The sequence below is a fragment of the Misgurnus anguillicaudatus genome, chromosome 21 (genome assembly GCF_027580225.2).
Source record: "Misgurnus anguillicaudatus chromosome 21, ASM2758022v2, whole genome shotgun sequence".
Lineage (NCBI taxonomy): Eukaryota > Metazoa > Chordata > Actinopteri > Cypriniformes > Cobitidae > Misgurnus > Misgurnus anguillicaudatus.
The window spans coordinates 428,016-443,356 of record NC_073357.2 but is presented as its reverse complement, the minus strand read 5'-3'; the positions used below and the strand labels follow the sequence as shown (position 1 = coordinate 443,356).

The following is a 15,341-nucleotide window of genomic DNA, read 5'->3' as shown; positions in this document are numbered from 1 at the left end:
ATAATATCGATTATTTAGGTAAAGAATCATGATCATGGTTATTTGGGAAATATCATAATCCCGATTTTTGGGGTAAAAATCATAATCGTGATTATTTGGGTAAAAATCATAATCCTGATTATTTGGGTAAAAATCATAATCCTGATTATTTGGGTAAGCATCATAATACCGATTAGTTGGGTAAGAATCATAATATTCATTATTTGGGTAAGAATTATAATACCGATTATTTGGGTAAGAATCATAATACCGATTATTTGGGTAAGAATCATAATACCGATTAGTTGGGTAAGAATCATAATATTCATTATTTGGGTAAGAATTATAATACCGATTATTTGGGTAAGAATCATAATACCGATTATTTGGGTAAGAATCATAATACCGATTATTTGGGTAAGAATCATAATACCGATTAGTTGGATAAGAATCATAATATTGATTATTTGTGTAAGAATCATAATACCGATTATTTGGGTAAGAATCATAATACCGATTAGTTGTGTAAGAATCATAATACCGATTATTTGGGTAAGAATCATAATACCGATTATTTGGGTAAGAATCATATTACCGATTAGTTGGGTAAGAATCATAATATTGATTATTTGGGTAAGAATTATAATACCGATTATTTGGGTAAGAATTATAATACCGATTAGTATGTTAAGAATCATAATACCGATTATTTGGGTAAAAATCATGATCACGGTTATTTGAATAAAAATCATAATCACGGTTATTTATTTATGTATTTATTTTGTAGGGAACATTTGTAATCACGATTATTATTATTTTATTTATTTGTTTTATTTTTACATGATCGCGGTTATTTTATGTAAGAATCATAATCACGGTCATTTGGATAAAAATCATATTCACGTTTTTTTTTAGAGGGAAAATCATAAACATGGTTACTTGGTGTAAAAAAATCATCATCACGATTATTATTATTATTATTATTATTATTATTTTGTATTATTATTATTATTATTCGTAGTATTATTATTATTTAGCATAATCATGATTATTTGATTTAAAAACCATAGTCACGATTATTTAGCTAAGAATCATAGTCCTGATTATTTGGGTAAAAATCATAATCATGGTTATTTGGGTAAGAATAATAATCCCAATTATTCCTGAAATTATATGTAATATATAATCACTTAGATACAAAAAAAACTTAATTCAGGGGATTGTGCAATAGTTAATAATGTGAGTTGTAAATGGAAACGGATTCCTACTGTTGGCATTTAAACAGGCCGGCACACTTTCAGCTCTTTCACAACACACACACACACACACACACACACACACACACACACACACACACACACACACACACACTACACACACACACTACACACACACAAGGCCTTTGTCTGTAACAGACATAACAAAATCACATTAGTCATAATATGCCCCAAGAGACAGCATGTAAAGACTAAACATTATCTGTCCCATCAGCCAACTCACCTAATGCGCTCTGAATTAAAGCAATAAATTACAGCCCGCAGAATATTGAAGACGTGCGAGTAAAGCCGAGCGTCTCGCTTACCTCGGGGAAACTGTGTTTTTCTGCTTATCGCCGAGCTGTCGTCTGAACTCTTTTGCTGTACTACATTAGCAGCAAACAGCACTATAACACGAATCTTCTGTTCATGTTTTTAAGCCGACACTTTAACCTTCGGCTGCTATCCCAGAGGAACATCGAGCACATGGCCCATGAATGCTAATGATAAAGCCCAATGACTTCACTTAGCTCACACATACAACGAGACAGACAGCAAAGGCATCGCTATAAAGCTGAAATAAAATAAATCCAGAGTAAAGTTGTTACTTTCACGCCGTGTTAGTGATTCATTCATTGCGTGTAGACTTCTGTGATTAATTTGAAGGCCGTCCTCTGGCAGTCATTAAGATTGAGTTACCTAAGGGTGTCATTTCACTACAAAAAATATACTGCAAAAATAATGATTGTTTCTTAAACTGAAATCGGTCGAACAAACAAGAGTCCCGTCCAAAAACTCACACCGTTAGTCAATCCAGGGCTGCACAAATGAAAATGTGTTATGTGCACATCAGCAGGGGGTACATGTACAGTATGTATTTCAACAACAAACCAATGACAAACGTTGCTCGTTTCATCAATAAAATTGACCGATCCCTATGTCTTTATCATTTGTCCAGCTTTACCGAAGCCACCAGGTGTTCCCCAGGTAACAGAGCGGACTGCGACGAGCATCACGCTCACATGGGATTCCGGGAATCCCGAACCCGTTTCCTATTATATCATCCAGCACAAGACCAAACACTCAGAGGACTCTTATAAAGAAATTGACGGTGTCGCTACCACACGATACAGCGTCGGGGGGCTGAGCCCTTACTCCGACTACGAATTCAGAGTGGTCGCCGTAAACAACATCGGACGCGGACCTCCGAGCGAAGCCATCGAGGCCAAAACGGCGGAGCAGGCGCCGAGCACGGCCCCGCGGCAAGTCCGAGGACGAATGTTGAGCGCTACCACGGCCATCATCCACTGGGATGAACCCGAGGAGGCCAATGGACAGATCACAGGCTACAGGGTTTACTTCACCACCGATCCCAGCCAACACGTCAACCAATGGGAGAAACAGATCGTTAGGACTTCCAACTTCCTCACCATTCCAGGCCTAACGCCCAATAAGACTTACTACATCAAAGTCCTGGCCTTTACCTCTGTAGGAGACGGACCTCTCTCATCTGATTTACAGATCATAGCCAAAACTGGAGGTAGGTGTAGTTTTCACACCTCATGGTTAATGCACCAAAAAAATAACTCATCTTTCTAGATTTTCTCAGTATTTGTAACCCTGTTTGTGAAATCCAGGTTAAAGTCTCATAATATAATGATGAGATTAAGAGCATCACAGTTTAATTTCACATGATCTTACTCAGTCGATATTAAAGATATCAAATATCACATTCTGTGGTCTTTATGTAAGATGAGTTTATGTAGAAAACATAGAATGTCTAAAGAAATTAATTTAGAAGGACACAAAAGCTTTATAGGGGCGGTTTCCCAGACAGGGATTAGACTAGTCCAAAGAGCTGTCCAAACTGAAAACAACTTGCACTGACATAAAATTGACTTAAAATACATCAGTGCCCTTTGTTTTGCCTCAATATGCACACAAGTAATGTTTTTAGTAAGGCCTGGTCCTGGCTTAAGCTAATCCCTCTGTGGTAAACCAGCCCAATAAAGTTTTATTTTTAGGTGATCTATACCTAATTGTTTAACTCTTTTTCCCACCATATGTTAATTATCTCGTCAATTAAGAGAAAACATTTCCCTGCCAACGCCGAGTTTTTACGGCAATCCATATTTCCACTATTATCCAGTAGGTGTCGCTCTTACCCAACCTATAAAACACTGAAGCATCCATTGATCCAAAAACAGTAAAAACTCTGTGTATGTTTTGAGGATCACTCTGAATCTGATCTTTAACTAAAGTCCTTTACAAAAGTGCAATTATTTCTGATATTTTTTCCAAATGTATTTTTTAAGAAACCTACCCCTATTTGAGAGGTGATTCAAAGAGTAAAAAAATTTTGCTGGACAATAATCTTCTTTATAGTGCCCTCTCAGCCGACGGACTTTAAAGGTGAAGCCAAATCGGAGACGAGCATCCTTTTATCGTGGAATCCCCCAACCCAGAGCGGTCAGGACAATCAGATCATCGGATACGAGCTGCTCTATAAGACCGGAGATGACAAAGAAGAGGTCAGAATGAAATCACTCATAACATCATGCGTGTCACTGTACAGTGGTTTATACCATGGGGATTTCCTGTTTTTTTTACAGAAGCGGGTCAGCTTTGAACCCACCACCACATATTTACTGAAGGATCTCAGGCCGTTCACAACCTACAGCTTTCAGCTGGCCGCTCGCAGCAAACACGGCGTCGGCGCGTACACCAACGAGATCTCGGCTGAAACCCCTCAGACACGTAGGTCGTCTTTCTTTACTCTCGCTCATCCTCCATTTCTCAGCGGCCTGAACGGGTTTGAGAGGTGGAGGATTTCAGCTCAATGCAAGTCATACCAGACGGTCCATCCGTAGGAAATCTAGTCAAACGATGAGCTTGAATGTGTTTGTTAGCTTGATGAAGTGGAGGCTTCACGCTTGTTTTTGGAGACTTTCAAAAGTATTTCTCTTGCAGCTTTGTTTAAAGCTGAGATGTAATGATATACAGCCAGACTTGCATTTCCAAAAGACCTCATACTTGTTTTTGTTCATTGGGAGGATGCTTTTATCTAAAGTGACTTACAGTGCATTTATTCGGTCGATAGGGTGCGGTGTAACCCGTGACCCCGGCTATTGTTAGTGTGTCACGCTCCATCAGTTGAGCTCAAGGAATTTAATGCATAATTAATGCTGGCAAGCTTGACTGTGTTTGCTGATTGTAGTTTATGTTGTGGATGTAAATAAGTCTGAGGTCTTTAGGGTTGTGCACTATGGTATAGCGCAGGTAAGTACCTCTGAGGGTTGTTTTTGCATGAGTCACGAGTCTCCAAACATCAGTCACGATCTCTTGGACCAAGCAGGCTTTTACCTCAAACCAACAGGCCTCGGAAAGGTTGGTGAGCAACGCTTTTACTGTTTTTACAGAGCTGACACATCAACCTTTAATGTTTTGGATTGATGGTAACTGCTTGGAGGAACTTAAAGATTGGATATGTTTGATCATGGATGAGAAAAAGGTTTAAGTGATTTCTCAAAATGTACTCGTATGTTTAGTTCTTTAGGAAAAGTTTAGGAAATGTAGAATTTCAAAGGTAGGTCGTTGTATTTTTAGGGTTTGTTTTACTACACACCCGTTTCTCGCCAGTTTGTTTTTACCTCCTTTATGAGTTTCGTCCTGTTGTATTTTTCCTTTTTGAATCATTTCATCATTTTTTGCACTCCCTATGATTCATCCTCATTTGATGTCGTTTTATGTTTCTTTTTTGTTTGTTTTTGTTTGTTTGTCCATCACCATCATCTTCACCTCGACCACCAAAAAACAAAAAAATCCTCTAACCCTCCTCCAACGACACGCTGTGAAACCGATCGAACCCCACAAACGTGTGACCAGAGCCCTCAGCTCCGCCTCAGGAAGTCAAGTGTTTTAGTCCCAGCTCCACCAGTATCCTGGTAAGTTGGAAGCCGCCTCCAGTGGAGCTCCAGAACGGACTTATTGTCAGATACACCGTCCAGTACTCGGCCACCGAAGGAGACGATACCGCCTTACGTCGAATCACAGATATACCGCCGGAAACCTTCCAGTATCTGTTGGAAAACTTGGAGAAATGGGCGGAATATCGCGTGACCGTGAGCGCCCACACCGAAGCGGGGGAAAGCCCTGAGAGTTTACCGCAACTAATCCGTACAGAGGAGGACGGTATGTTTTACCCACACTTTTACTAATGTCTTAACATCATAACACTGTTAACTCTACTAATCCGGACCCATTCCAACAATTTTGGGGAGATTTTTCCTCATCCAGACTTGAACAATGACATGGCATATTCTTCTGATGACCTTACGCTTTCAGCAATCCCAAACGACTTCTTGTTTTTTTCCCCTCCATTTTCTTGTTAAGATAAAACATGAAATAGGTTTTTTAATGGAGTAAAACTCATTTCCATACACGAACAAAGACGGCCGAATCGACTGTGAATCTTCAAAAATGGGGCTTTTTTTCTCGCCGACGTCCCATGAAAATGACATTTGTTTTTCTTTTTGTCTTTTTATCACTCTGTCATAGCCAAGCTCCTTTAGAGTGCTTCAAATCTCTGAAACGCTCTGCTTGGCTTATTTTTGTGCTCGTTTTTACCGATTATATTTTTATTTCATATCTTGAATCCACTATGCCCATTTTTCTGAAAAAAAAATGAGGTCAACTGAATGACCTGTTTTTGGGGATTGTTTTTGTTTTTTATTCTTCTTCTTTTTTTTGACTTGCCATTGTTGAGATATTAGTGTTGTCAGCACCTGTTAACAACATTTACCCATTTTGTAGATTTTCTCCACCTCGCCATTTTGTTTTGGGGGAGGTGACCGTCGGCCTCAGTGAGCTTGACCATCTTGTCTTCTATCCCATAATTCTCTCAGTGCCCAGCGGCCCTCCTCGTAAAGTCGAGGTGGAGGCTGTCAACTCTTCGTCTGTTAAAGTGTTGTGGCGTTCGCCGGTGCCCAGCAGACAGCACGGACAGATTCGTGGATATCAGGTGCACTACGTCAGGATGGTTAACGGTGAACCCGTCGGACACCCGGCCATCAAAGACATCCTGATAGAAGACGCTCAGGTAAGGAGACCCCTTAATACAGATCAGGTCAGGTCATCATTGATGTGTGATATATTAACTGGTCACTGGTTATTGTCTTTTAGAAACCAGTTCAACTGGTATGAACTGTAGGATTTAAATATAAGACCTTGATTTAAAAACTCTTGATTATAATATACAATATCAACAAGAGAGAGAGAACTACAATTGTTTGCTGTATGAGATAAAGAAAAACAAATGAATTAGAAATGTAGATATGTCATGTTAAAATATATCAGAAATAAGACGACGTCAGCTTTTGAATTATTTAGTGTTATTTGTGTAGTAAAATGTGAAAGATATATTATGTTTAAACAACACAGCAGTCATATTACAGGGTTCCCACGGGTCCTTGAAATCCTCGAAAGTTTGTGAATTTGGGTAAGAATTCAAGGCCCTGGGAAGTTTTTGAAAATATACATACATAGATACAGGTCATTGAAAGTCCTTAAATCTATTTTATGCAACAAGTTTTCTGGAAAAAAAATCCATATTATTCCCTGTGTAGTGTAGGATTCTGGGGTTATGTACGTAACTGTTGTTCCCTGAGAAGGGAACGAGACGCTGCGTCTCCCTTGTCATACTTCCTGCGTCCCTGTAACGCCATCTTTGGCAATATTTCAGCTAGCGATATACTTCCTGACTCCCGCGTCACCCTGTCTTTGTCGTTAAGCCTCACCATTGGTTGAATTCAGACGCACTTATACCTGGAGGCGTCCCCAAAGTGTCACTGCAGTGACACAGCGTGCGTTCCCTCGAAAGGGAACTGTAACAATGTGTCTTTAAAGGTAACACGATGTAACCTTGCTCTCACTTGAAATGTGTCCCCACATTTAGTCCTTAAATTTGAGGGTATTGGACCTGGAAAGTCCTTGAAAGGTCCTTGAATTTATTTGAAGTTAACTAAGGTGTGGGAACCCTGTATTAATACAGAAATATTTATTGAAATGTATTTGATAACTGAGAAGGCCAATGAGAGAAACTGTGTTTGTAAAAAAATTTATAAGCAAACGTCTGTGGTGTAATAAACATTGATTATCGGGGATTACTGGATTAATTGTCAAAAAAATTGTTGTTGTAGCCGATTATCAATACATTATGAATATGAATGAAGTCTTATTGATCAGCGAATAGCAGTTATAGCTCATAATCTACATAGATGATCATGAATCCTGAAAACTAACACTGGATTCACAGCAGAAATGTTTCTGGTTATATATACTGTACATTTCTATTAAACCTGAATAGTGTTTGTAAGAAATGTTTAATATGAATGTTTAGCTCAACATGTCCGTCTAATGCAGTTTCATATAAAAGAGTGATTAGTTATATTTAAAGGTTCTGTAGAATGTATTTATGTAGGCATAGATGAATAATAACATGCTTATAACATATCATGACCCTCAAACACACTTGTTTCCTCATTCTTATGTAAACCTTGTGCATACAAAAGACCAAACTATTGATTATTCCTCAAAATCTGTCTCTTCATCTGATACAGACTCAAACATAAGATCTGTTTACACACACACACACACAGAGCTACTGAAGGAGAAACAGCCAATCAGAGCAGAGCTCAACATTATTATTCAAATAATAATAATAATAATAGCCCATTTCATTATAAAGGGTTGTAAATGGACATGTAAAACTGACTCTGGATCATTTTTGCACTTAAAAAAGCACCAAACCTTCTGTGTAGATATCAGAGAAGAATTGAACAGATTCTTACAATGCATTCTTTGGCACCTTTAAATGAAGGCTATGCATTTGTGTAATGTTTATGGTCATTTGTCAGATGTTTGTGTTTGTTTCTCTTCTGTTGGTCTCTTGATGGTGTCTGCGTGGACTTCAGTGGGAATATGATGATTCTGCTGAACACGTGAGTCGCTCTCCTCAGCTTTTCTGGACTATTTGAATTGATTTTGCCATCTTTGCACATTCAGTTGATCTCACTGTATGCGGCATCAGTTGCTCTCATGAATATATACATGTCATTCACTTTTGCCTATAGATGTTTAATGTTGTGTCAGATTTGATATTGTTTTGTCCTCACCAGCAGAAGAAGATGAGTATAGCCTCATTTGCGTTCCCACAATCATTTTAAAACCAGCAAATATGAGGAGGTTCATTTATATTTCCAAGCATGAAAACGAAATGTTTTCCCTGTTTGCACATTAATAATAAAAATATCTTTGTAAAACTATCTTCTTCAGTTATCTGAAAAAGTCAAAAGATTTATTGGTGAAATTGTGTGAATGTTTGATTTATTTTCTTAAGAGTACTTATAATGTGTTGAGTTGTGTTGTTTGTGCTTTTGTCTATTTTCTAGGAATTGCTTCTTAGTGACCTTCATGCCGAGAGCACGTATTCAGTGACCGTCGCCGCTTTTACGACCAAAGGCGACGGAGCGCGCAGCAAACACAAGCTGGTCACCACCACCGGAGCCGGTAGGTTTGAGAGTCATTTGTTCCCGTGTAGCCGCTGTGGTCTGGACTTTTAGCCCGGAGCCAGTAACGGTGAATGGCTGTAATTGCCCTCGCGGTGACGACGACCATTGTAATTCCACTCGCCTACGGCTCTGCCTTTGAAATGCTTGCAGGGGTTAAAGAAATAATGGAGAAATCTGTCAGGAAAATGGCAAAATAGATGTTTTTTTGTTCAGAAGAAAAGAATCTGGATGATCACTGAAATGCTTTATAAGTACAGGCGCTTTCTGGTGTACCTCTAATTGTGGCGTTATTCAGCTCGCTGAAAAGCTTTTCATTTTGCTTTTATTCTTGAGTGTCTGGCTGTGAAAGGCAAACGCTATCACTGCTGATTTCTGTTTGATATTGTGTCATTGGAAACTGTCAAACTTTTAACGTTTCTGACTGGGAAATGAAGAAAATAGATGTACGGCTTCAACATTGGGAGAAACTGTTACAGTTTGTTAGATCAGTTCTTCTATATGAAGGAGGGTTAGGACCAAGCGAAAAATAAAAAAAATAGAAACATCTCAAAATTAAAGTCATCATAATGCAAGATTTAATTAGTTGTTTTCCAGACAGAAGTCAAAACAGATTAAATTGCAGGAAAAATGTTGTAATATTTCGTGAATAAATTCAGCACTATAAGAATAAAGTTGTGAGGTTTCAAGAATAAAGTCAGATTTTTACATTAACGTGTTTGTGAACAAGCATCAAATGACATACTTGCTTTCTTAAAAAAAACGATATCAGGGAAATTCACTCAGAATATAAATGCAACGTGAAAAAAATGCTCAAAACACCAATTCAGCAAATATTTTAGTAATAAAATTTTATTTGTACTTCTTTGTATTCTTTGTAAAAATATGACATGATTCACATAAAATATAACAACTCAATTCCCGAAAACCTCACAATTTTTATTCTCATAGCGTTGACTTTACTCTCAAAAAGTTACGACTTTGTTCTAGTTATATTTACTTTATTATCGAAATATTAAGACTTTATTATCGTTATTTTGATTCTGTTCTTGAAATATTACGACTTTATTATTGAAAATTACGACTTTATTCTCGTTGTGTTGACTTTTTATCTCGAAATATTATGATTTTATTATCGTTATATTGACCTTATTCTCTAATATTATGACTTTATTCTTGTTGTATTGACTGTATTCTGGAAATATTATGATTTTATTATCATTATATTAACTTTATTCTCTTAATATATTGGCTTTATTCACGAAATCTTAGGACTTTATTCTTGTAATATTGACTTTATTCTCGAAATATTACACTTTCGTTCTCATTGTATTGACTTTATTCTCTTTATTGATTTTATTCTTGAAATATTATGACTTTGTTTTCGTTATATTGACTTTATTTTCATTATGTTGATGTTATTCTTGAAATATTATGAGTTACTTCTCGTTATATTGACTTTATTCTTGAAATTTTACGACTTTATTCTTGTTATATTGACTTTATACTCTTAATATATTGACTTCTTTCTCGAAATCTTACGACTTTATTCTTGTTATATTGACTTTATTCTCTTTATTGAGTTCATTCTTCAAATAATGCTACTTTGTTTCATTATATTGACTTTATTTTCATTATATTGACGTTATTCTTGAAATATTATGACTTTATTCTTGTTATATTGACTAAATTCTCTAAATATTATGTTATGTTATTATTAATATTATGCTGCGTGAAAAAAAATATATCTATGTGCATTTATAGATGCAGTGTAATTGTCTTTCGTTTAGACCGTGGTGAAGTAAATCAGTATACCAAATTTTCAATAAGAAGCTTAAAGGTCTTGATTTACTTTTTGCCTAAAGTCCAAGTGAATGGCATCAGGTTTAATTTAAGATAAGTTAAGTGTGTTTATTAAATGAATTGCTTGGCCCAGCATTAACGTCTCTCTTTAATTTTTAGTTCCAGAAAAGCCTCGTCTCATGGTCAGTCCGACAAACATGGGCACCGCTCTGTTGCAATGGCAATCTCCTCCCAACACGTACGGCCCTCTGCAGGGCTACCGGCTCAGATTCGGCCGCAAAGACGTGGAACCCCTGACCGTGATCGAGTTCTCCGAGCGCGATAACCACTACACCACCAAAGAGATCCACAAGGGTGCGACCTACACGTTTCGCCTCTCGGCCCGCAACAAGGTGGGATTCGGAGAGGAAACGGTCAAAGAGATCTCCACGCACGAGGACACGCCTTCTGGCTACCCGCAAGGCATTCTTGCTGAAAGTAGCACGACAACTACCATTCAGGTCAGCTGGCAGCCCGTGGCGTTAGCGGAGCGTAACGGAGCCGTTATCAAATACGCCCTTCAGTACAAAGACATCAACAGTCCTCGCAGTCCTTCCGAACTGTTTATCACCGCCCCCGAGTCCGCCGTCATCCTGGACGGCCTTAAAGCGGACACGACGTACGATATTAAAATGTGTGCCTTCACCAGTAAGGGCCCCGGTCCTTACAGTCCTAGCGTCCAGTTCAGAACACAACCTGTCAACCAAGGTAGGAGGCTCGCAACACCCCATCGCCCTGTTTGCCCTCTTCTACGATCAGAGAGAGTATGATGGAGGAAATTGAAATTTAGCCGATCTAAAATTAGACCCTAGCATATTTAGTGTTAAGTGTTTGAGTTAGCATCCTCAAGGAAGCTTAGCAGCGGGACTCCATGACAAGGTAAAGGTAAGATGTGAGCTCTGGGATAGTCCTCTTAAGTCGTGAGGTAGAAGGGGCAAAAGTGTCACAGGTAAGGCTGTTATTGACTAAATACACTGTACTGACACTGTTGCCTAATTCATCCGCCCCACATTTCTTTTAGCAGTGTTTGCAAAAAATTTTCACGTGAAAGCTGCCATGAAGACTTCAGTGCTGCTTACGTGGGAGATTCCTGAGAACTACAATCCCGCGCAACCGTTTACAGTAAGAGATTTGTTTTTAAATGCACCGCATTTCATTCTAGACAACATTGAACATCTAGATTGTGTTACCAGAACATTGTAAAGCTGCCTCCATATCTGCTGCCTTCATAGCATTCTTCACATAAAGTACACTTGATAGTTCCACTAACAGTATATTCAAAGCAAATTAGGCTTAATCAATGATCATCTATTACAATAAATATACCAATAATTTTGTTCAGAATCAATGTTTTTTGACTATTTCTGGTACTGATTAGATTAATTTTGTCTGTACAGTCCTGTTTAAGAAAAAAATGAAAGAGATCATTCAAATTGCAGTTTGTTTTTAATTCAGTTTATTTCACATAACAAATGTCATCAATATAGTCTTTTTTTGGACAACTTGGACTTTCAGCTGGATTGCACTGATGCATTCTGGGATTGTTTACTGAACTTTTTTACCTCTCCGTCACCATCTCTGTTTAAACATAAAATTGCAGGTTCATTACAAGCTGTACGTGTATTTATAAACAACTGACATAATCTGACCCGACAGCTCAACTTCTTCATCATTATTATAAGCTTAACCTTGTGAATCATTGTAAGCTAAGAAGACACTTTTCAACTTACTCAATGAATTATGTTTATTTATAACTAAAAAAGTGAAGGATTACAGCTTTTAAAGAAAACATCCTTCAATGTTTTTTTACACCAACAGCAACAGGCGGTTTGAGGTTTGGATGTTTTTTGTAGATCTTGTATGATAATGGCCAAAGTGTGGAAGTGGATGGGAAGCTAACGCAGAAGCTCATCACCAACTTACAACCAGAAACTCAATACTCCTTTTTGCTGACCAACCGTGGTAACAGCGCTGGAGGTCTACAGCACCGCGTCTCCACCATGACGGCGCCCGACGTACTTCGCACCAAACCGTACCTCATTGGCAAGACCGGCTCTGACGGCACGGTCACGGTGGAGTTACCCGCTGTACAGACTACAGAGAAAGTCAAGTAGGTGTCAGTCACAACCAGAAAGACTAAGCTGCATGGCATGACCTTACTTGTTGACCAGCACTTACCAGTACTGTCTGCTCTGAGATTATTAAAGTAATGATACTCTTGAGTTTAAGTCCAGTCTTTATGATTCTGGTCTATTAAATTCAGATATCTCTTTCACCGAGAGGGTTAACACCACACCAAACCCAGTAGAGTTGAAGTAAAAGTGAGGCGGTGAAGTTTGTGTTGGCAGATTATTGATGTGTTTACAGAGGAACTCTCTTTCCGTCAAACATGTCGTTAATCCAGTGTCATCTGAAGTGGATTGGAAAGTCCAGATTGATTGGGGTTAATCTTGATGGATGTCCTAACAGTGTCAATAAAACCTTTGCTGGCAGTCACACCTAACCACTGATCTGCTCTCTCTCTCTCTCTTTCTCTCTCTCTTGCTCTCAATTTAACTTTATTGGCATGATTGTGTCACTTACAATATATTACCAAAGCATTAAACATAAAGCAAGAAACATACAATAAGACATACTGTAACGAACATCTCTCTCTTTAGGGGATATTACATTGTGGTGGTTCCTTTGAAGAAACAGCGGCCTGGAAAGTTTATCAAACTCTGGGACAATCCGGATGAGATGAATCTGGAAGAGGTAGGATGTTACATTTACATTTGTGCATTACATGGTATAGATTTGATTGGTATGTTATGGTCAGATGACCAAACAGTGAATGGCAGAAGATACTAATAAAATATAGTGTATATAACACATGGCTATAAGAAGTCTAATCGTGATGTGGAGAACTATGATCATAAATACAGATGGTTGAGATGAGATGGGACTGTGTGGACAGGACACTTAAGTAATCTGTCTCTGATTGAGACGATTTGAAGTCAGATTCAAAGCCAACGCTGTTTTATTCAAGACTCCCGTCAATAAATGAGTCCAAGCTTTACAAACATTATTGATTATGGCAGTAGTCCACGTCAGTGCATTCGTCCCAGCGGCCCTACGAGCGGTTCAATGAAGCTGGTGGTTTGAAAGGAAAGCGAGACATTACAGTTGATCACTTCCAGTCATATGCAAATCTGTTGATTCCAGCTAATGGGATTGAGTACAAAAGACATTTTTCTCTAAAGAGTTGTTATCACCAGAGAGGACTAGACTACACTCAACATGGGTTATATTATTTTTAAGCAGAGTAAATATTTAAAAGGCTTGTATGTAAAGTAGGAAGGTCACACAGAGATCTGTTCTCTGATTGGATGACCCCAACCTTTCATTGGACACACCCCTCTACTTGCCAGCTGACCCGTGGTGGTTATTGACCCTTTAATGTGCTGAATTAATTAAGAGATGAAATGATCGATGTTTAATCTCTGGAATGTTTGTCCAGCGTGAGCTGATGAAGCAGCGACGCAGACATTTTCTAGAATGTTTGTTTTCCAAATGCTTTAGTAAAGAGGAAAAGTCTTTTCCCCTCCAGCGTTCACACCAACACACACTCAATTTATTTCACTGTCAATATTTGAAGTCATCTGTTCAGTGTGACTCAAGGGCAGAAAGACTGAAACACTTTTGACGGCTTCAGCGGGAATGATAGAAACCTTTATCAGAGAACCCGTCCTTCTCACGGCAACACCTGAGGATTAGCACACACACACAGACACACACGCATGCACACAGACACACACACACAGAGAAATTGTTAAATAAGGCACTGTGTAAAAAGGTCTCATATATTTGAAGTCCCTGTAAAGTCAATCTTGATGATTGTTTCTGCACACATTGTTATAAATGTATTACTGAAATACACCACAAAGACTGTGAACAATAAAGACTGTGAACTATGTAGTACTGAATACGATATATGTTGAACGTCACGTGACCAAACCGGAAAACTGGTTGATTGCTTCTGGTTGCCGGTATGTACTATTGTAGCTTGTTATTTGTGGTATTATAATTTGTGTTGTGTTTTTTTTTAATTCTAATATCTGAATGTGTGTCAGAAGAAAATGCATTTGTCAAAAGCTATAAAGTGTACAAAAAATAAGTAATTTTTTTATACTTAGCTTTAAGATGTTAATGAGCATATCCACTGGACATTGTTTATTCTCGTCTTTGGTTGCTCCTAAAGGCTTCATGTATAAAAGCAGCACCATGTCAGTGTAGATGATACAGATTCAAAAGCCATCCACTATGTTTAACAGGAATCCAGAAGTAAGTTGTGTGCATTGCAGAGTTAGATCGATAAACAGTTTTTTTAGTTCAAGATTATTTGGGCGTGGTTAAAACATTGTCTCAATGACTCACTGGAGCCACCGCACATGGCCCCGCCCCTAACACAATCACGAGCATCCATTCAGGTTGTAGTGGTATTTGAAAGTTGAGAGAAGATTTTGATAACTAATTTTATTTACTTGGCATTTTTCCATCATTCAAATTTTGTTGGGTGGTAAACAGGCCTGAAGCCACGAGATTTGTGTCCCCTCAGGTTATATTTGGGTATTTCTGGCAGGGTTTAAAAACGAGGGTTTACAAAAAAGATAACTAATTAATACTGCATTGTGTGTTTACAAGACCAACTGAAATAAAC

The 15,341-nt window shown here is 38.2% G+C and overlaps 1 protein-coding gene across 40 annotated transcripts in view; it reads left to right on the top strand.

Moving 5' to 3' along the window:
- The window catches only part of ptprda (protein tyrosine phosphatase receptor type Da), a 108,559-nt gene that overhangs the window by 68,270 nt on the left and 24,948 nt on the right, over positions 1 to 15,341 (top strand). For 15 of the 40 annotated variants that reach the window (XM_073859132.1, XM_073859123.1, XM_073859151.1 and 12 more), the window contains 11 exons: positions 2,194 to 2,775; positions 3,621 to 3,766; positions 3,848 to 3,992; positions 5,121 to 5,426; positions 6,140 to 6,333; positions 8,207 to 8,233; positions 8,684 to 8,801; positions 10,763 to 11,350; positions 11,664 to 11,764; positions 12,496 to 12,752; positions 13,303 to 13,396. In XM_073859132.1, coding sequence (XP_073715233.1) covers positions 2,194 to 2,775; positions 3,621 to 3,766; positions 3,848 to 3,992; positions 5,121 to 5,426; positions 6,140 to 6,333; positions 8,207 to 8,233; positions 8,684 to 8,801; positions 10,763 to 11,350; positions 11,664 to 11,764; positions 12,496 to 12,752; positions 13,303 to 13,396 — 2,558 coding nt within the window. The remainder of the gene's footprint in view (positions 1 to 2,193; positions 2,776 to 3,620; positions 3,767 to 3,847; positions 3,993 to 5,120; positions 5,427 to 6,139; positions 6,334 to 8,206; positions 8,234 to 8,683; positions 8,802 to 10,762; positions 11,351 to 11,663; positions 11,765 to 12,495; positions 12,753 to 13,302; positions 13,397 to 15,341) is intronic. The other 25 variants (XM_073859148.1, XM_073859131.1, XM_073859125.1 and 22 more) reach the window with 4 other exon arrangements.